Genomic DNA, 22,219 nt, shown 5'->3' with positions numbered 1-22,219 from the left:
TTAAGTTCACTATTCATCTGGTCTTAAAAACTTCCTGATCACTGGAACTGTGTAACACAACAGAAAGAGCATACCTGCTGCTCTGGATTTGATTTTATATGAAGATCCTTCTGGAATATGAAATACAGTGGATCCTTGTTATACGCTGGAGTTTGGTTCCAAAATCCCCCGTGTATAACAAAATCCATGTATGCACAAGTCCCATTGAATATAATGACATAGCAAAATGGTGTCTCTTATAAAAATGGGAAATCAAGGTAAATTTATACTGTTTTGGAACATTTTCAAACCGTGTATGCTTGAATCCATGTATAAAAAACCCGTGTATATATCTTGGGTGCTCAAATCTGAGGGAATGAGGGGGTAAGCAGGGAGTGAAACAGGCCGCCCCTTCCAAAGCCTGGTTGGGGCCATGGCAACCACACTTTTTGCCAGCCGAAAAATGAGCAAAGAGCCGCTCCTTTTTGGGCTGGCAAAAAGCCAGCTTTTCTGTCCCAACGTGGCTGGAAGCTGGCTTTAAGGTACGCTGGGGGGGTGTGGCAAATTAACACCATGCCGCCAGAACACCTGGAAGCCAGCCCCTGTGTAAACAGCTGGGACGCTTGGGAGCATGTGGCGTGTAATGCCACATGCTCCCAAGCCACCCAGAAAGCGGCGCAAAAGGGCCATCTGTTTTGGCCCAATGTCTATGTGGCAGAAGAAATCACAGTTCTTGTTTATAATCTCAGCAAGGCAACCTAAATGCACCAATGACAAGACTGTTACTAGTTGCCAGATAAACCCATGTTACCTTTTCACAATGTGGTCAGTATTGTGTATATCTGGGATAAAAAGATCCCGCATTTTTCTATGCAAAGTGGAATTGGAATTGCACTGAAATTACACTAAAATGATGGAAGATAACTCATGGGCAAATGTGAGCCACCCAATCAAAAGTGGAAAAAGAATTCCCCTCAAAGACTTTGGACATTTTCTCCAGTCATTCTTTCCAGATTTGAACATTACTGGGTTTATAAAATAATGAAAACAGGGCAGATGGGAGCAAGGAGGGAGGGAAAAAGAGAAGCAACATAGTTCAAGTCCTAGACACATAAACATTGATAAAAGAGATAGCCAGACAGAATCAAAGCAAGCAGCCCTGGACTTGGCACAAGGTCAAAACAAAAATAGTGGAGAAATCAGAGGACATCTATCTGACTCAGGGATCTCTGAAGGGAAGAGAGAGTGTTCCTTCATAGAAATAATGGTGAGTACAAAAGTATCCAGGCACATCGCAAAGTGCTAAAACACAGCACAGCAACTGCTAATCCAGCTTCACTCTCTGACTCCTTATATTTCAAGTGAACTTTTTCAAAACTGGCGATCTAACATAAGAGTTCTGATCTTCCTGATGAATTCCAAGTTTCTTGTTTTGGTGTGGATGCAAGGCAGTATTATAACAGAAGATTGCCTTTAGGCTGCTTCCATGAGTGCTAAGAATGTCTCTTTTAACCTGTCTTCCATATAAACTCATAAATGTGGTCACTACATTATGTTGTGTGTAAACAGACATTCTACATTTTATGAATAGACCCTAGAAATGTGGCTACATAAATGGTGAATAACCCAGTGGTTGTGCTGCATTACCCTATTCTGGTGAACTGATGTAGTCTTGAAGATGAGCATTCTTGGTTTCCTATCATATTTTGTTTCTTTTTCTTTTTACCATGGCACACGGTATCCTCCCAAAGAGTGCAATCTATCCTGCATTAGATAACAATATTCCAAAGAGTGCAAAGCCATTTGAACATCTGAGCATGCAGATCAAGAAATGCTTTGATGCCATCCTGCAGATGTGAATTAAAAAATAAGAAAAAAGAGCATTTCATGTGAAAACAGCCTTACTTTCCACAATCTTCTTTGTTCTTTGAGTCCAAGTACTCCTATTGTAACTGTGGCCATATCTCCACTGCTACAAGAACAAATTTCTTTTATTCCATCCTCTGTGTGCTATTTGGATACAACTCACCCATTGTAAACCCTGCCAGGGTCTCTACTGCTAACTTCTCTGTATCTATAATTAAACCACCATTTGCCAATGCACATTATAGATTGGCTTCCCTCACCCCAAGGCATAAATAGTGACATGTTTCTTTTGTTATACCAGTATATTTTGTATGTGATCTGATAGCTCAGTTCCATTACAGTACCTATTATAAGAAAAAAAATCTCACTAGTTGTTTGACCACTCTCTTAAGTGATACCTGTGCCCTTGTAGCTTAAAAGATCACCAAGAATTGGGGCTTACCTACCCTGGTGGATGATAATAGGTTCACCTATCAGTTTTAGAAAGATAGTAAGAAAGAATTCCAAACATTTCAAGGCTTCAAATTATTTGCTACAGTGCCCTCTCCCTGTAGAGAACACAGCATCTGCTCCCCCAACCCCAGAGCAAACTGTGATGGAACACCCACAGCTTCCAGGTCAAAGAACAGTCTCCTCAAGATGTGTGGTATGAGGACAGTAAGGCTGGCCCATGTTCTTGACATTGTATTCAGGTGACTTCCCATTGCTTCACTGTCTAGGAGTTGACCATCCCATGTCACTGAAGGGTCCCTCACCTGTTGCTGACCTTGGTGGAGGCCCACAGGGTGTGCAGAGATCAGAATCTGTGTCTGATTCCCCTTCTGCAATGTAGGGTCTGATTTTGGCCACAGCGGTGTAGCAACCGTTGTTAAGGACGTCCAAATTTTCTTTGGACTGGGAAATGCTAAATCCACTGAAGGAACGCTCCAGCTCCTCATGGTCAACTGATGGGATAGAAATGGAGGTGTCACTATCCCTCAGGGCACTCTCAGGGTGTTTAGTGGTAATGTCTTCATTCTTGGCATACTCAGCACTGGCCCTGTGACCACCACCATAGGCCGATGAAGAGCGCTCGTGCGAAGGTGGCGGCGGGATTCTAACCAAAGAACCAGGTTCACCAACTGGGGAAGCTCCATGGCTTTGCCGTGGATATGGCTGCCAAGAAGTGGAAGGGGGGCATGAGTTGTTTGGCACCGTTGTGGCAGGCGGTGCAGAGAAATTCTTCTGTCCCATTGAACTCGTGGAGCGAATGATCTTGATAATGCACCCATTTTTGTCAATATGCTCCCGGTTGTCTTCTGGGCTGTGATAAGGTGGTGCTGGATCTGGTTCTTTTGACCCAAAGTAGGCTTCTGTTTCTGTTGGAGGAATCCCCATCCGCTGCATGTAGATGTTCACTAGGAAGTCCAATTTCTTCTCCATGGACTGTACCTAGAAAATATCACACAAATCTTAATGGAGTATGTCCCACAAATTCTCAGATCTTGGTGACTGTTTGCCTCTCCCCACACTTCCTCTCTCATACACATTTCATTTTCAAATTATTCTGTGAGCTATGAAAAAATAATCCACTTTAGCCATAGTTAAAATGCAATTGTGGCCCAAGGAGACTTGAAATTTTGTTACCAAGATGGAAACGGAAATGATTTTGGAATCAGAATAGTTAGTATTCACATACTTTTCTATCTTTTCTCTTTTGTTTAACTTTTCTGTGTTCATTCCTGCTTAAAGGGAGCCTAAATACATACTGTCTGAATTTATTGTACTTGTTGGTTGTTACTCACAATTTTGCCATTTCCTTACCTTTCTTTTATTGCCCACACACACTGAGAGATGGAGGGAGAGGGAGAATTCCCCAAACTTAAGTGAATTCTGAGTTTTGCAGAAGGATGAAAAAAGATTTTTGAAATTTAACATTTTAAAATTAAAAATTCAATGATGGGGGCTATTGGTTTCCATGTAAAAGGCCATTGCATTCACTAATTATTTCATCCAAACTTTAAAAAGGTTTCATGTCAAATTCATGGTATGAACTGGGATCTGTGTCTTGGATAGTTCCCTTGTGTTAAGATTGAAACTCAGAAATGCCCCACTGAAAACAATTAATATACATAGGAAATATTCTTTTTTAAAAACTGTTTGCTGATCTAAGCCACGCACCTGGCACTGGGCGCAAAGAAATTTGTTAAGCCACCCACAGGGAGTGCTCTGTAATGCCACACAAATTAAAAATATGTAACCCATCTCCAAGAAAACCCCCAACAACATGAAAAGTAGAAATGTGGTTTGCAGAACTGAAAAATGTGATGCTGAAGATCATATCAAAACATGTTGAGTTTTCATATTTTCTTTTTTTTAACGAACAAGATTTTCATCCTCTCCCTAAAAAAATAAAAAAATAAAAAACAGCTTTAAAAAAAAAAAGCTTAATTTTTTTTAACCATCTACAGAAAATAGCAGAGTACCAGGAGCCTGATGCTTCTCAAGAGGAAAAGCAATCCATAAGGTGGAGGCCACCCAGAAAAAAAAAAGTCCTGCCCCGGTCAGTCATTTGCCATATTTTATGGAGGCAGGGAATCTCAAGAAATGTCTCATATGATGATAAGAACAATAATGAGAAGAAGAAAAACATGGTCCACTGCCTGTCCCAAGCTGTTTAGGACTCTTTTTTCAATAGCTTTATTAACAATTCCCATTTACAAAAATAAAAATAAAAAACAATCCAACAATCAAAAATTACAAAAACATTAACTCACACATCATAACATACAACTCAGACTTTAAAGGACCTAAAAGGTTTTAAATGGCACTTTGAAAATGAGTCAAGAAACAAAATGGAAGCCACTGCAATTCCTACAGAATAAGTGTAATGTATTTAAAGTGCTTGGCTCCATTCAGCACCACAGAATTTTGCACAAGATGCAATCTCAGAGGATTTTTTTAATGGAAGCATATCACAGTAATACAGTTTGGAGACAAGTGTGATATGAATGGCTGTGGCAAGGAGGGACTTCCTGATAAAGGATTGTGGTTAGATAAGCGGCTGATTTTGGAGCAAGGATGCCATGCCACTGGCATCACTGTGCATCTACCAGACGTTCCAGGTCAAAGAACACTGCTACTACAGACCTGATCTGAGAGAGAAAGTACGTAATCCCATCCACAGACTCAAACCTACATCACAGGTACCCCAACCAAGGATAAGGAAGTGGGACAAACCAGTAGTCATTTAGCTTCACTCTTCCCAATACTGCTTTAACCTTCAGTCTGTCTGCACCAGTGGGAGATGTCTGGCTCTGCTAGAGCCATCTCTCCCAGTGGACATTAAATCTCAGTTCTTGAATTTTCTTATTCCCTTCTGCCTCTATGTCCCCTTTTCAAGAATCATATAGAAAGAAGCTGTATGTTATTACTGAAGAACTTTCAAGCATACCTGTTTCTCTACCTTGCCAAGTCTGCCCATCATACTTGGATCTTCCTGAAGTTCTCCTTCAGCTGGGCTTTTAGTTCGGTCCTTATCTGTCATGGATGGCCCTCGCCCAACAATCTGGTCAACTCTACCAGGAGCACAAACCCCACCCCAGAAAAAGCCATGACGTTAATGAGCTATAATCAATGGCTCAGAAGTCTTGTTCTATTCTTACTTCTCTGGAGGACAAAGTAAATGTCTTTCCCTCAGCTGGAATGTATCATACAACTATTGACACAAACAGAAGGAGGTAGCTAAACATACTTGGATGCAAATGCACCTCTCTATTTCTGTAAGTAGTATATTGGTTCAAAATTCATTGGTTCTGTTTCTAGAGATATGATCTGGCACATTATGCATAGTAAACTTGTCTCTTTGGGAGCATATAACATCAAGCTTATTAATTCCCAAATGAAGCCAAACTGCTTAAGAATCAATTTGTCTACAGATAATCAAAATAATATTTCTGAACATCTACACCTAAAAGCGTTTAAGAATCCTGCAATCCTACTTTGCATGTTATGGAATTGAAACAAACAATTTAAAAATATATAAATTTGAAATTTTCCAATGCCACAACTGAAAAAATACTGCTATTCTGCTGCTATCACTATGATTATCACTACCTGTACAACTAATATTAACAATAACAAAAAACAGATTTCAGTTTTTACAGTTTACAAACCATGAACATGCCACAGTTATGTTCTAGATTTCAGAAAACTTGCATTTCCAAATCTCTGCATCCAGATTTTATTCACAGCCCCCCCCCCCCCATTGTCCAACTTTTCTTGTCAAAATTGTGCTTGTTCATTTCTAGGATAAACTGATACACACAAATGGGGATTTCCAATTCTTAAAACTGGAACTTCTGTTCCTGTCGAGGATAGTAAACATCATTTTTCCCCCCAGGTTCAAGATTCAATTATATTTTCTACATGGAAACATGTAGAATACAACATGGAATCTGCCTGTAATTTGCAACACTCTCTCCCAATATAAGCATCTCTGTCTACACTACAAAGCAAGATGTCAGAAGAACCTTTTAGCAGTCATACGTAAGAGGGAATCTGACATACAGGAAAAAAGATTCCAGCTCAACATTAGGAGGAACTTCCTAACAGTAAGGGCTGTTCCACAGTGGAACACACTCCCTCAGAGAATGGTGGAGTCTCCTTCCTTGGAGGTCTTTAAACAGAGGCTGGATGTCCATCTGTCAGAGATGCTTTGACTGAGAGTTCCTGCATGGCAGGGGGTTGGACTGGATGGCCCTTGGGGTCTCTTCCAACTCTATGATTCTATGATTCTATGATAGGTGAAGTTTGCAATGCCAAAATGAGAAAAGTTGTATCTCTCAGTATGCTACAAGGCACATTGGTTCACTCTTCACCTCTGCAACTTGTTCTTGTTTGTTTCTATCCTTTTGTCTTTGTAAGAAAAGGGACCACATGCACCAAATGGGGTGAGACCCACTAACTGGAGTCTATACCATAGATGGCACAGAGAAAGAGAAAATTACATGAGAAATATTAACATTATAATAAACGGTTTAATGATTTAAATGTTGCAGTCTCCCACAAAGAAATTAGCCTAGTCATGCAGCACTGGCTGCAGAATTCTTGGTTAGCAATTTAATTTTCTCATGGACCTTCTTTGGCTCCATACTATGAGAGTTAAAAATAAGTGCAAAAGTATTCAATATTTGTATTTGTAGATTAAGCATATTCTACACCACTCATAGATGAGAGAGGCACAGGAGATCATTACCAATGAACCTTTACAATATAAGCAGCACTGCCTCACTAATTGGTTTTGATCTCTGAAACACAGAAAGTAGTTTCTCCCGGGGGAACCTGTGGCTTGTAAAACCAGACCACAGAAAACCATAAAGTAATTTTGGACATTAAGTGAATAAATGCCAATATCTGAACTTGATGAAAAGATGGCAAGTTAAGAAGAAGAATCAAAGACTTTAATAAAATGTTCCACTAATAGTGAATTACACAGAAAACAGTTTCATAGGATAACTTGGTTCTCTTTACTGAAACCAAACAAGTCTCATTTTGTATATTATTTGGATGAGAGTTGGCATAGGAGCACGATTTTTGGAGGATAATAGATTTTGACTGTGAAATGAAAACTAAAAATTAACAGATATAGCTTATGTTTATATGAGTACAACTACATTTTGCCCAATACAATGTGTTTTATTGTTCTAATGCTTCAAATGGGAACATGACTTACCAATCATAATCAGCTCTATCTCTCAACAGTTTTTCAGTTATGGAAGATTTGAGGAAAGCTTGGGTCACCGCCACACAATATACTAAAAGCTGCCCATCTACTTTCAGACTGAAGTATTAATTAATCCTGGACAATTTTACCTTTGCATAATATGCCAGAAGTGCACAGGTGATCTATTGACCAAAACCACAATCATAACAAAAAGCAAAAACAGTTAATTTGTCTGACACCAAGTTAGTTGTTTGGAGTGGAACTCAAACAATGCTGCTTATGCAGTTCTACAGTGTAGGCAACAGTTCCATGCACAAGGAGATGGATGAGAGTTATGAGTTTGAATGCAGACAATGGAAGGGGAAGAAAAGACCAATAAGATGAAACATTACAAAGCACTTTGCAAAATCTCCATTACACATCATAACAAAACAAAGGAAAGGGGCAAGACACAAGGCCATTTCCAAGAACACAGCCACTTAAATTGCCTCAATATGGCGGAAGGAAGGGTTAGTTTTCTTTGTATCTATATTGCAGTGAGTGTTCAGAATACAGAGACTGTAAACAAATGTAAGGGAATAGCATTCTGGTTAATACATCTTACTGGGTTGTTGGTGTTTTTGTTTTTTAATTACATGCCCTATTTCATCATGTATTGTGCAATCTGATTTTTTTGTGGGAGAGAAATATCCTAATTGGGGTTTCTGAGCATCAGCTTTTGCATCACCAGAAAGAGGCTCAGTAAGCTGCATTAACTTTGGATCATGACAATCCTACATGAATCTGGTGAGAGCTCAAAATTATGGTGTCATTCATGAATATTGAGAAGACTTATGATAAAGCTAGTTCTGTATTGTAAGACATCCACCAGATGAATAAGGATTGACAGCATTCCCTTGTAAATGTCAACAGTCCCCGAATTTTGGTGCTGACTGGGACATATACTTATTTTTATGCTGAAGTTTGGTGAGTGGGTCCCAGATCTTCTTCTGAGGAAACCTCTGCCAGTATTCCTTTCCTAATCAATGGAAGAAACTATACAGCATGCACCTAAACAGCATTGAAGATCCATAATTTTTCTCTGTTTGAAGAAAAGAAGGGAATGACCAGTTTTAAATGGAGCATATGACTCTTAGAGCAGATGTTTAGAAGCAACCACATTTTCAACAGATCCCTAAATCAAATGTGATCTTAGATTTAGTACTATGGAAAAATATGTGATCAGGTATCCAGTGTAGTGGATTCCTTTTCTAGAAATGCATCTCTGTGTTATAAAAATGTCAATATCTTCTCTGCTCCTGTCTGTAAAATGTACATTTGTTTTAATGATGGAAGTGGCTCATTTTGTTGTTGTCAACCTCAACTCATGGCAACCCTATGAATGAGAGACCTCCAAGTGCCCCTATCTTCAATGGTCCTGCTCAGGTCTTGCAGACTCAGAGCTGTGGCTTCCTTGATTGATTCTAACCATTAACATATCATATGTAAAGAAGGATTAGACTCAGAGGAAGGAAGCCTGAAAATTGGAAGAAGAAATATCAATAATTTAAGATATGCAGATGACACCATACTACCAGAAGAAAATATAATAGATTTGGAACAATTACTAACAAAAGTAAAGGAAGAAAGTGTAAAGGTAGTTCTACACTGGAACATTAAGGAAACATAAAAGGCTAATTTACACATTTTAAAAAATATATAACTTTGAATCAAAGATGTGTTAGTGTACACCTAAAAATATGAAGTGTGAAAGTGACAAATGCATATGTATAAATATGTCAAAATATAAAAGGACTCATTAGGGAACTGTGACTAAGCATGGCTCCTGTTGAATTTCATTTGATACAAAACTGAGTTGCTTTTTGTGTAATGTCTATGAAAGGAAAATATAGATATTTATCCCCAGGTGTGTCCATTATCCTCAAGTGTGTCCAGAAGTGGGTGAATGAGGACACAGTCTTCAAAATAAGACTTACAACTTTTATCAATGTTCCATAAATGTTAGATTTCCTAGTATTCGGTCAGATCAAAATATCCCTCAATATACAATCTTTCTTTCATTCATTCTTTAGTTTTTTCTCACTTTCCTTTTTTGCTCCTGCAAGCAGTTGGCACATAGGCGGGTTACAGACCGCCATAAAGTACACGCTCCACGCGTAGTAGGGTTAGGAAGGGCCATATTAGGGTTAGGAAGGGTCTTACCTTCCTCATGGCCCTTCTTCCTAGTACACGCAGAGCGCGTCCTTAATAGCAGTGCCCATCCACATGGGCGCCGCCATTTTGATGTCTTGGACGCATAGCGTCCAGACGTGTCGCGGCAGAAGTGACGTTTTGAAAAAGGAGCACCATTTCGGTGCTCCTTTTTCGCTGCACCGGGAAGCCTCGCGGTCTGGCCGCTGGGGCTTCCTTCCGCAGCGAATGGTGGCGGCGAGAAAACGGCCGCTTGAGGGCGGTCTGTAACCTGCCTTAGTGACATACTGCATTTGAACCGAAACATCTGATATCTCTAAGATGTAGGTGGAGGGACAATTTTGCTTAGTGAACAATTTGAGTTGAGGCTTAACGTTTGGTGTGCTAAACAGAAGTTCAAATTGTTTTCGCGTGAGTTTAGCTGCACCCTCACAACTGGTGATAAATGTAGCTTAAGTCACACAGCTTCATTAGAAATTACATTTGATACACATTTATTACCTATTGATACACAACTATAAACAAAGCAATGATATCTGATATCCTAATCTGTTTTCACCGAAATGTTGGCTGGAACGTATATTTAAAAAAACTTAAATTTTTCCTTCTTTAAATGATGCAAAAAGAAATATCTATCTATCTATCTATCTGTCTGTCTATCTATCTAAATTCTTGACTCAGCCATAGTGCAATTTTTGCACATGCTTCATTTTGCTCCATGCTCCGAGAATCATGCAAAGAGGTGTGTCCATAGTTCACCTTCTAGTCAAAAAAAGAAAACAAAGATCAAAAGTTCTCAAATAGGGCAAAAAAAGGGGGGCATGATTTCTTTTATAAAAAATTGAATTACCTTTTGAGCAGTAGAGGTGCACTAGGGTCATACAAATGGCTACTTACCCTCACATACTGATTTGAAATGTTTGTCAAGAATATCTAGCACAACAGTTGTTTGTGATTGTTCTGTTTAGCAGTGTGAAGCACCAGGTCCCAGGGCTACCTCTGGATTCCTGTCTGAGGCTGGCAAAATAGTAGGGCCACAGGGGCTGCCCTCTATCCTGGCAGCATGGAGGATCCTGCCTTCTCAACTCAATTCAAGAATCAAAAGAATGGCTGACCTGGCTGGGGATGGTACAGTGCTGCCCTTTCAGGATTATTTGGGACTGAGGCCAATCTTTCTGGTCCTTCACAAAGATGCATGCAAGTGGGGTTATGGTACACCAAGGAAAGGTGCACCACAACTTTACTGCTATCTTTTTTATCCTGTCTGCTTTGCAGGAGGCATGGTTCCCTCAGGCTGCTGAATAGCAAAATTGTGGAACAGTTTAGTTTAAGCAATGGTGGCAGTCAAAGATTTTAAAGCCACACCTCCTAAATCTTAGTCCAATTCCTGCCATATGAAAGGATTTTTCTTAAATATAGGGGAGCAATAAATGAGATAATCATCCATCTGGATTCTGAAGCTGTGCTGTCCCAAGGGTTCTGTACGATGTGATATTTCTGAACATATCGTTCAGCTTTAAGCTACGTTAGTTCCTTGTTTACTGAAAGGGGAAGGTTGGTGCCATACTCTGTTGAATTTTAATTAGAATGAATAAGGTTGGAGCATTGTCTTTCCTTAGCCTTAGAATCAACTTGTGCTATCAAACTGAACTGAACCCACTTTACAATCACTGGAATTCATAGAAGGCCATTTCTTTTTCTTTTTTTAAAATGCTTCTTTCCTTCCTCATTTGGTCATTTATAAACTATAGTCACATTAATTTAGAGTATAGGTTTCTAATCTGTAAATTAAAATGTTATTGGCTGCAAAATTCCAGAAGATCTTCAACCTGCTACCAACTGGTTCATAAGGAAAGCCATTAAGGCAACAGAATTGCTCCAGCACACATAGGAGTTGGATTGTGGCTAATATTACTACAAAATTTACACTATACCAGAGCTACTCACTTTCCAATCCTCTAAAGATATGCTTCTTTAACTATCTGATGTGGTAGACTGGAATACCCTCTACCATGTTTGTGTCCATTGACTACAGCTGTTTCTTTCTTTCCTAGAAACTCACTACAGACTGCCAGTTAATGGTTTGTAGATCACTATTGGTCCATGGACCATCACTTTGAGTTGGACTGTTTTAACAGGCTATTTTAAGGGCATGCAGGACCTGCAGTGTGACCTTTAACTCTTCTTCTTAGAACAGGAAATCAATTGTAGATCCAAATCTGCTATTGAAACCACCTTGTCTCAAAAAGCATTTACTATTTGGTGGTGAGACTGTGTACTGTTCAACCACTCCTCAGTATCTAAAAACCTGGGAGCAAAAATCACTTGTGGAAGTCATTGTATTGCTAGAAACAGCTACCTGGATACAAGGGTTTTTCCAAAAACCCAAACACACTATCTGCACTCATATTTCCCAGTTTGCTATTTTAAATTAACCCATTTCATTTTAATTTCATTTGGATGGACATCAATAAACTGTAAGACTCAATATGAACAAATAACGGCATGCTTGTGCATGTGTGCCCCTGCCTGAAATGTTTCTACATAAGGAATGTTCTGCACAGAATGATACTCATGTGCTATGGCACACCATATGGATTAAGTGATTCATACTGCACCACAAATATTATTTTTGTTGGTATGCAATGATGTGATAGAAATGGCCAGATCCACCTGGCAAACAACACATGATTTCTTGCTGAATAATGCAGGGCTCTTTGCTGTTTTATTTAAATTGATATTTTGTAGCAGTACATGAAGTGACAGAAAAAGTCAATTCTTACTTATCTACCCTTCCAAACAGAACCGGTTGGTATAATAAAAGACTTGTAGAGAACTTATGTCCAAAGCATTCTTTCACTGCATTATTTGGTCCTCCAGGCCAATGGAACTGTGGTCTGGGATGAAATGTTGACATAGTTGTGGGTTCAGTGACTGGTTTTGGAAGAGGGGTTATTCACAAATTAGATTCTTTAAAGTGTGTGTTTAAGTGTTCAGGCATACAGTTAAAACTGTAAAGGGTGAACAATCACAGACAATGTTGTCTTCACAAATGCATTTTATGTCTGGGAAATCTGTTACCCACTGAAACAATCTTGTTACGTGTGAAGTCGAAGGCTTTCATCTTGTTACATGTTTTCCTCACACTGAGATTATAATCTGAGTTAATATGTCATCCAATACAAGGGCTACATAATCACAAACACTATGTGGTGAGTATTCAATATTTGATAAACTGAAGGCTGATGTAGATGGCTGGGTTCTTCACTTTTCAAAAATCTCACATCGCTATCCACAATGTAAGCATGTCTATTTCCTATTGTTGAAACCAGCTATCTGGCTCTTCCAATGTGCCATCTTGATTACCTAATATTGAATCAGTTTTGGAATGTCTTTGTTGCTAAGTAGCCTAAAGCCATGGTTTGAGTTACAAAATGTCCTTAACTTGCTTTGCAGTGGTGATTGCAGTTTACAAGATCTTGATTGTACCAATTATAATTACCTGTGTTTAAAATTATGGAGGTCTACTTCCAGCAAAAAATAGATGCTAAACGTTATTAACTAGTGGTATAAACAAGAGCAACTTGATATAACTGTAGACTCCTTTCTACTGGTATAGCAAGTTGCTCTTGTTTTCCACTAGTTAATGCCACCTGTCTACAATGGTCTTAAATTTTACTTTGTTCAAACTAAGTAAAGCTGTCAAGAAATTTCTGTGTGCTTGCTATGAGAATGAGATGTGTTTAATGAATTATACTTAGTTCTTGAACGATGCTAGCCAGGAATACTCATGGTTACCCCCAAGTGAAATGGGAATGTACCCTAGAGTCCGTCTTGACATTTCCCAGGCACTCCAAATTATAGGGATCGGATTTCCAATGTGGTGTCCATGGGATCTCATGTGCCAGCCAAACTCCCTGCCTCATGAGAGTCTATAATTAAGAAAATCACTGGGATACTGGCATGAAGCAAAATGAAGCACCAGCCCTTGGTGCCATATTTATTTCCTTCCGATAAGGCCTGTAGATGCCACATGAGTGCCATAGGCATCCTTAGGAAATAAAAATGGTGAGTGGATGCAGTCCAGTACCCCATGTAGAAGCACATCCAGCTGCACAGAAAAAAGAAAAAAGGTAAGCTAGAAAATGGTATGGAACATTTTTGGAGAACTAGTGGGAATGGAGGCAAGTAAGGGGAGTATGTCATTTGCACTCTGTGTGTTTGCCATTGACTGTAGTAGTTTGATGTGCGTGCATGTTTCATTTCTGTGTCTGCTTCAGTGGGCATCATCAGCTAGCTGTTTGTAAAATGTGTATAATTTGTTCTTCATGCAGGCAAGTATACAATTTGGCATCTGAAGCTCAGATCTCACCCTTGCCTTCTTCTCTAGTGTCCATTTTGATTAAGTAATTTGTTTTCTATGCTCTTCAGTTTTGATGACAAGAGCAGAAACTGTGGGCACAGAAAAGTGGATTGCTGTATGGCACGTAAACCCCAAGATCCTTGCACTCAGGATCTTGGGAAAGTTATCTGTTAGCTTTAACTGTCTCCCTTTTGGGAAATGTGTGTTTGTGACTGGCCACACCAACCATGGCAATATTTTTATGAATGGAAAGACCTCCCTCCTAGCATCTATTTTGTGAGAGCACCCACACCAGTTTCTCAGTTCCAAATGTGCAAAAAATGCTGATTCCTGCACAGAAAATGCAGCTTTCTGTGCATAACAACCAGATGTGACTACTGCGCAGAATGAGTCCCAAATTGTGAACGGTCTTCAAAAACTATGCAGTTTTGAAAGACTCTTGCAGTGGGAAGGCAATTGCTAAATAACTTGTTGCTTCATTCAAGAAGAAACTTAAAGAACTACATCCCTGAAAAGTACTCACCAACCCCAAAATATTGATGACTCTTGTTGTAAGGAATGACTGGAATTGATGGACAGGTTCTCTTCTAGGGAAGACTGTCTGCTATGAGAAGCCTTCTTTCAGAAGAACCTTTCATAAACACTCAGATCTAAAAGAAAAGCACTGTTCTATCCTAAAGTACAGGAAAAAAATAGAACTGCCTTAGGGAAATGGTGCAAGAGCCATAACAGCCATGTTTGAAAAGTCCCTGTGAAGTGGATTTTCTCTTTTCGGACAGAAAACATTGAAGAGAATGAGCTCCGTGGATTTGTATATGGAGCTCCACACACTGTTTGGAGCTCTTAGCATCTTTCTGTGTAACAAGCTTTGGGACTTTGGTTCGTTAAAAACTTGCCACAAGTATTTTAGTATCATTACTAATGCATCTGGGCAAACATTTATTCTCCCCTTTAGAAAGAGGCTCTCACTGTAATAAGGGCTTTACCATAGACTCTGAATTTTCACCAATACAATGCCATGACTTTTACCATTCCAAGCATAAAGGTTGAGAGATTCTGAATGGTTCTACCAAAGGAAAATGAATGATTGGATAAGTGTCCTATGGCCATTTCCAAGTTTGCACTGCTGTGAAGATCCACCTTTGGTGTCTCTAAAAGTAAATATTTAAGCACATCCAGGAGAGCAAGCCATTCGGTGCAATATGCGTCAGCAGCATGTGACAAATGCTGTCATTTAACGTGGCATGAAAGGGGTTTGACAGAAAGCAAATGAAAGTTTCAGAAGAAAGAGGCATTTTGGCAAATCCTAACCTAGGCGAGTATTGGGGTGAGGATCCTTTAGTTGCATACTTCTTATGCCGGGGAGTTGAAGGGGGCGGGGGACCCACAATCATATCTATCCTGGCAAAAATAAATGAGAAGAAAAAAGACACCAGCAAAACGCATAATGAAGCAACATGTTGGAGGAAAAAGTTGGTTGGAAAGCTGCAGAGATAGAAATGACTACTGAAAAGAATATTAAAATACTCAGAGAAAGAGGAGGACATTGAAAATTCCATCCAGAATGGAAGGCAATTATCATATAACTTGATCATTTGGGAGCATGCTAAATATTATTAATTAATTGAAAGACTGAAGAAGTTTTAGCAATAATGGAATAGCCCTTCTATTCAAAAGGGCAGCTTCTCTGCAATGAATAGGCAACACATGCTACACAAGCTGGAACATTTATGAGAATATTCCATTGGAAATGTAGACATCTTACGTCACAATATATGGAACACATTCTCAGCTGGTTTGGGAACACAAAAGCTTTGAAGGAGGCAAACACATCCATGGATGGGATGGGACAGGAGACAGAAACAAGGTAGATCATAAAACAATGTTATGGTACACTTCACAAAAGCAGCAACAGGTATCATGAATGGTGAAGGAGGAAGTGCATATGAACACCCCCCTAAAATTTAGGTCATTTCTTCTGACAGCTGAAATTAAAAGAATACTGTTAATCAGGCTCAAGTTCAAACTACAATTTACATGAAACTCGGTGTTCCTTTCTATCACATTAAAGAAGACTAGAAAATGAATCCATTTAGTCAAGCTCTCATTCTCAGGAGAGAAAGACAAGAAGGTACTGAACCTTCTCTCTTCCAAGCATTTTTGAGCTCAAAATTCTTTAAAAAATAAAATACTAATCACCTTGAATATATCTTTTTTTTTCTTCATAGAAAAAAGCAGCATAGTGAGGGCAATTTTTCAGCCTAAAAATGGTAACTGTTAAAGTGCTACAGCAATTCTTCCTGACCATGCTGAATTTCATTTAAAACCCAATGTGCTGTTAAAAGAGTAAACCTCGTCTATACAGTACTAGCTGAAAACAGACAGTCGTTTCTCATGGGACAACTTACCATACAATGCATTTTTCCAGTCAAACGCTGGAGAGAATTTGCCCCTCTGATGCTTCCCTGTATTTTTCATTCAGTGCCCTTTCCCATGGTTTTCAATGCATGGTGGGATGAAGCAAACTATTGGCTAAATTTGTTTACCCATATTTTATAAGTAAATTGGTAAAATGTTGCTTGTATTTATGCAAAACATAAGGCATTTCTTCTTTTCTTTTGAGCTCAGTTTAGCAGTCAAGAAGGTAGGTAGAGCAAGAAAAAGTGCATGCAATGGCAAGTCCACTGCCACCAAAACAAAATTGTTAGGAATTCAGAGAGTGCCCTGGTTAGTTTAGTAATATCAGAGAGTGAGGAACCAAATCCTCCAGAATAGTCGTGGTGGGGAATGGCTGTAAAAAATGTCAGTTTATTGAGCTGTTTATTTTATTTAGTATATTGCAGTATACTAACAGCTAAAACAGCAGATACTCAGGCCATATTTCCTGGATACAGCATCTCTTCCATATTACTGTAGTTTCTTCTGGGAGGAGTTTCTGTTAAAATTCCTACCTGTTTGCAATAAAGTTTGGTAAAGCAATGCCTGGAATCTGCATTAACTGAAAAATAGTTTCTTTATATGCCTGGAAAGCATTTCAGTCCTCCGGGGAAGAAGGATAAAGGCTCAATTGCTTTCAGATAGCCTTACTGCAAAAAGAAGGGCCTGTAGAGCTCATTATCTTTGCTATAGAAAAATATTGTTCATCTGAAGACATCCTATGCTGATCCAAATTAGTAACAATTTTAAATCAGTAGCCCAAAAACGCCCTTGTTTTTAAAGTCAACGTCTGAATTCAAGTTTTCTTAACAAGAAAGAAAATTGCCATTGGAGAGGATTTAATTTTAAAAATTTATCTTCTCTCCCTTTATCATTCATACAACTTTCAGATTTTTCTCCCAGATTATTTAAGAAGCACTTCCAATTAAAATGATGCCTTTTCAGGGATGTCTTTACACATTATTACTCAGATCATCCAAACATAAACCAGAGGGTGCAGCTTTTATTCCCCTCTTGTATGGTTACCATCTTGAAAACAATCAAGCATGCATATATATATGCATATATATATAGAAGAAACAGAGTTTAGGAGCATGGGTTTTGGACTGTATCTCAGAACCCAGAAGCCAGCACAGTCAGATACCATACTGGATGGGGATTCTGAGAGTGAGATTCCAAGAAGGTGATTTTTCCAGAGTCAAGGCAGGATGTGTAGGATGTTCACTGCCTGTCATACCCACTGAGAAGAATGAAGAATCTGAACTTCATACCCTATAATAATATTCTTTTTTTAAAAAAAACAACCTTGTGCTTTCAACCCAGATACAAAAAAATCCTTACAAAACCCACAGGAGCACAAGAAAAACTCAGGTGGTGACTGTCATTTAGGCTGCCCATGAATCATGATAATACTTTCCCAAGGGGCAGAAAAACACAGAAGGTTGACAGAGGGGAAGTGCTTGCCTGGACTGAAGGTTTTTGATCCTGGAAAGCATATCCAAATGTCCTGCTGAGTACTGTTCAATGACATCCATTACATCATAGGGCCGCAGGCTCTCCTTGAACTTCCTTTTTGAAACCAGAAATCTCATGACACTAAAGTAGAAAACACAAGCGTGACAAGTGGGAACCTGAAACAGTTTGGGTGTTCTTGTTCCCATTATTTTCTCTTTGCGCTCATCCCCAGCCCCCTCGTATATTCATTTCTGTCCCATGCAAATACACAGCCCAGTTTCAAAAGTAGATGCAGTTGCAAGGGCAAAACATGGCTCCCTTGCATTATGCACACACAGGAAATAATGTTAAGGTATACTGCTGCATAGTCTCTGTTACCATAATGTTTGAAGTTGTCAAATTCATACTTCTCACTTCATTCTGCAAAAAGCAATGCTGGGACTCACTGGAATTAGTCAAGAATGGGTTGATACTCACATAGGCAACATAATGTGCTTAAAGTGCACTTCCTAGTGGAGGACCACAGAGAAAGGGACAAAAGCAAAGGCAGTGGGGGGAAAACTCCTTGAAAGCCCTACAACAATAAGATTAATGTTTATGATTCAGGCTAGGATTCTGTTGGGATACTATGCTAATGTAAAAATAAGGAGTTGTGTTTCGGCAGTGTTTGTTTAACACTGCATCCAATCATACCACAAGTGTAAAGTGTAGACAGACCTCTCTCATATTTTTGACTTTGTGGGTAAGGAGCTAAATGTCTCTTACACAATGAGTGAGCTCAAGTTGTTGGCACCCACTGCACAGTCAGTTGCACAGCTGTAAGGTCCTGCATAAACAGGCTGCTTTATATCCACACTAAAATCCTACATACAACCTTAAAATGGCTTCTTGATCCAGACATCTGAAGAGCAATGCCAGTCTGTCAGTATTCCTTTATTCCCAGTGGCTTTATTCCCATAGTGCTTCCACATTAGGCAGAAAAGAACCTGGAAATAGGTTGCTCCTCTATTTCCAAGCTTTTTGTACTGCCTGTCAGAGCAAGTGGGAGAAGGAACCCATCCACAGCATCAGCTGCAGGAAAAGTGTTTGTCGAGTCATACAATATGAAATAAATATGATCAACAGGAAGGAAATTGAATTTTGCCTCTAGGATTGTATCCAATGATCTTTAGTCTTTCCTTAGCCTTTCCCCTTAGAATTATTCTTACATGCCTCTCCTGTCCTTTTAATTACTGTGGAAGAAGGAATTTTAGAATTTTAGAATCTGCAAAAAGTTCACACAACAACTTCTACATCAAATATAGTAGTTTTCAAAGAAGTAAGCATGTTAGTCTTTTGCAGCATAAAAAGAAGGAAAAGATGGGAGGAGGAATGTAGCAGCATTCCTACAAAGGAACAAGGGAATTACAAAGGAAGGCTAGAAAGATGAACAGCTAAATTGATTTACATCCACAAATTCCAACCCATTAATCCAATAAATGTCCAGACAAATACATGCCCACACATGAAACCCAATACACATTCTTACCACACTGCCCTGATGCTGAGTTTAAGGCCTGGTGTCAGATCTTCTGTCACAAATTCACAGTTGCAGCTCTTGTTATCAGGATCTGCCATATCTTCTCCAGGGAGGCCTGCGTCTGAGGAAAGAAACAAAAGTAAGGAAACAGAGAAGACAAAAGCATAACTAATTAACTTTATTGATGTAGGGAAAAAACAGGCGCATCTGATTTCCAGGACAACATGCAGGAAATACAAAAAAGGTAAGCAGAATCACAGAACCATAGTATCAGTATTGGAAGGGATTCCAAGGGTAATCTAATCCAACTAGGTGCCAATGAAGAAAGCCACAGCTTAAATATCCCTGAAGTGGCCATCCAACCAACAGGATCTTCAGATATAGGGTGAGATATAAACATTTTAAATAATTAATTGATTAACCTCTGCTTAAAACATCCAAAAATGAAGAATCCATTTCCAGTGGCACAGTCTGTTCCACTGGAATTATTTGCTGAGCAACTCATTAAATAACAAAACCAGACACAGAGAACTGGGTTATAAAATGGGCAACTTTATTAAAATTCAACCTACTTAACTTTATTTCTTGAGAATTGCAAGCCCAGGGGGGAGAACCTTGTGTAGGAACAGCTGGCGGATGGTCTGCTCCAAGACCAATTTCCCAGCTTCCAAAAAGGCAAAAACACCTGAGCCCAAAGGGCTATCCATAATTTGGGTTTCTCCAAAAATAAAGAATCCATTTCCAGTGGAACAGTGTGTTCCACTGGAATTATTTCTCAGCATAAGAAAATCTTTGCTTGGTAGAGTACTGAAAAACAGGTAAATATTCTTAACATTCCTAGTGAAACAATACCAAACTGTGAAGTTGCGGTCTTCAGAAAATTAGTGAAGTCTGCTTATTCCCAAATATTATTATAATTTTACACTGACATTTAATGTCTGCCTTCATTTTACTCAAGATAAAGCTGCTATGTTTGTTCCCATTCTTTGAGAATCTGGTTGCTTGCTGCTAATTTTGGATAATGATGGATAATAAACCCAAATTTTATCCCAACTAGAGTAGACCCACTGAATCAGTGAAAATTTGTTAAATTGGTACTTAGGTGAATTCTGCCAATTTAGTTGGATTACTCTGGTTAGATTTAACAACCGTATATATATATATATATATATAATCACAAGCCACTGTCAGAGTTTTTGAAAGCCATGTGTCAGACTATTGTATTCAGTAAGTAAAAAGTTAATAGATGTACTTGTAAGCAAGCTTAGAGAGAAGGAAAGTAAAGCCAAGTGGGACTTTCTCTGCACAAAACACATCTGTGGTCAAATACATGGTGGTAGTGATGTTTTGGGGCAGTATGAGCAAAATTGTGAGGGATTTGTATGTGTACAAAATGTGCTACCTGTGCAAAAATAAATTTCTTGTGCAGCAAATGAGTTTTCTGCCAAAATTATTATTATTATTATTAATAATAATAATAATAATAATCCCAATCAACATCTTTTGTGCAGAGTAAGTCCTGAACTGCAACTACTCAAAAACTGCACAGTTCTCAAGGCTCTGGCACAGAGAAAAGAAAATGTTTTGAATGATTTGTTCTTGCTTCCAAGAAACAAATGAAGAATTAGAGTGGGCCTTTGGTATCCATTGGGGTTTGGCTCTGTGGATACCAAAATCCATGGATGCTCAAGTCCCATTATATGCACAGTAAAATTGTGTCCCTTATTTTTTAAAAAATGGCAAAATCAAGTTGTTGTTTTTTTAAAAAAATTAAAAAACCAAGTAATGTATGGTGGGATCTGTGGATACAGAATCCATGGATATGGAGGGCTGACTATATATCCCTGCATCTCACAATCAGTGTCTCAACTGAAGCAGTTTCTGATAAATCCAACACAGTTCTTGCACCAAACCTCCTCTACCCAAATCTTCAAGCTCCCTCACCTTCTGAATTTTGACGGGATGAAGCTCCTTTGATGCGGAAAGCTTGCCGGGCTCGGCTTCGGTCTCCAAAGCTCCAGCTTTTAGGAACTTTACTTGGACTGTCTTCAATGCTCTGGTCTGCACTGGGGGATCGCCGGACACCCGGAGCCTGAGGAGAACCTTTACCTTTCGTAGCTGCACCTCGGGGGCTGGAGAAGACACGATCTTTCAAGCTGACCTTTTGACTGTGCACAGAGACAAATCGAAACAAGACCAAAAAAAAGAAAAAGAGGAGACAAGCGGGGAGGGGAAGTCACTCCAAAAACACCATGGCGGCTCCCCTTCAGCCATTCAAAAATCAATTGTCTTTCAAAGCAGCAGCAGTAGAAGCAGCGGCAGTGAGATGTGGCTTTTAACACTAAACTGGTTCAAAAAGGCATCTCAGGAAAGGTTTCTATGAAGATGAATGAAGATGAGGTGGGGTTGTTAATTGAGGAATTAATTGAGGAAGGAAAAAAAGAATGAACATGTAAATAAAAAGTAATTGTGGGATGCAAAGTACGTTGGGTGCAAATGGAAAGGCCCAGTTTTTTGGGGGGGGAGTCATTTTAGTAGAAAGCATTGAATTGGGAAGCTCTGCAAAGAGGGACAGATTTCTTTCCAGTACAGAAAGAAGGTGTACAGTAAGAAGGAATGTCTAAGATAAACCTCTCATAAACTACTTCTGATAGACAGTCTAGAGTAGATCAGCCAACGGATTGGTTCGCCACAGGGAGGTATACAA

General features: G+C 39.2%; 1 protein-coding gene across 13 annotated transcripts in view; it reads right to left on the bottom strand.

The window, feature by feature from the left end:
• Nucleotides 1-246: 246 nt before the first annotated feature.
• The window catches only part of KCNQ2 (potassium voltage-gated channel subfamily Q member 2), a 146,353-nt gene continuing 124,380 nt past the window's right edge, over nt 247-22,219 (bottom strand). For 6 of the 13 annotated variants that reach the window (XM_042463849.1, XM_042463852.1, XM_042463851.1 and 3 more), the window contains 5 exons: nt 21,457-21,680; nt 19,522-19,633; nt 18,003-18,134; nt 5,279-5,402; nt 247-3,276 (listed from right to left, as the gene is read on the bottom strand). In XM_042463849.1, coding sequence (XP_042319783.1) covers nt 2,554-3,276; nt 5,279-5,402; nt 18,003-18,134; nt 19,522-19,633; nt 21,457-21,680 — 1,315 coding nt within the window. In that variant the 3' untranslated portion in view covers nt 247-2,553. Of the gene's footprint in view, nt 3,277-5,278; nt 5,403-15,413; nt 15,504-18,002; nt 18,135-19,521; nt 19,634-21,456; nt 21,681-22,219 lie in introns of those variants that run through there. The other 7 variants (XM_042463860.1, XM_042463859.1, XM_042463861.1 and 4 more) reach the window with 4 other exon arrangements.

Source organism: Sceloporus undulatus, chromosome 4 (genome assembly GCF_019175285.1).
Source record: "Sceloporus undulatus isolate JIND9_A2432 ecotype Alabama chromosome 4, SceUnd_v1.1, whole genome shotgun sequence".
In the NCBI taxonomy this organism is placed as follows: domain Eukaryota; kingdom Metazoa; phylum Chordata; class Lepidosauria; order Squamata; family Phrynosomatidae; genus Sceloporus; species Sceloporus undulatus.
The sequence above is the reverse complement of the archived record's forward strand: the minus strand, read 5'-3'. Positions and strand labels throughout refer to the sequence as shown.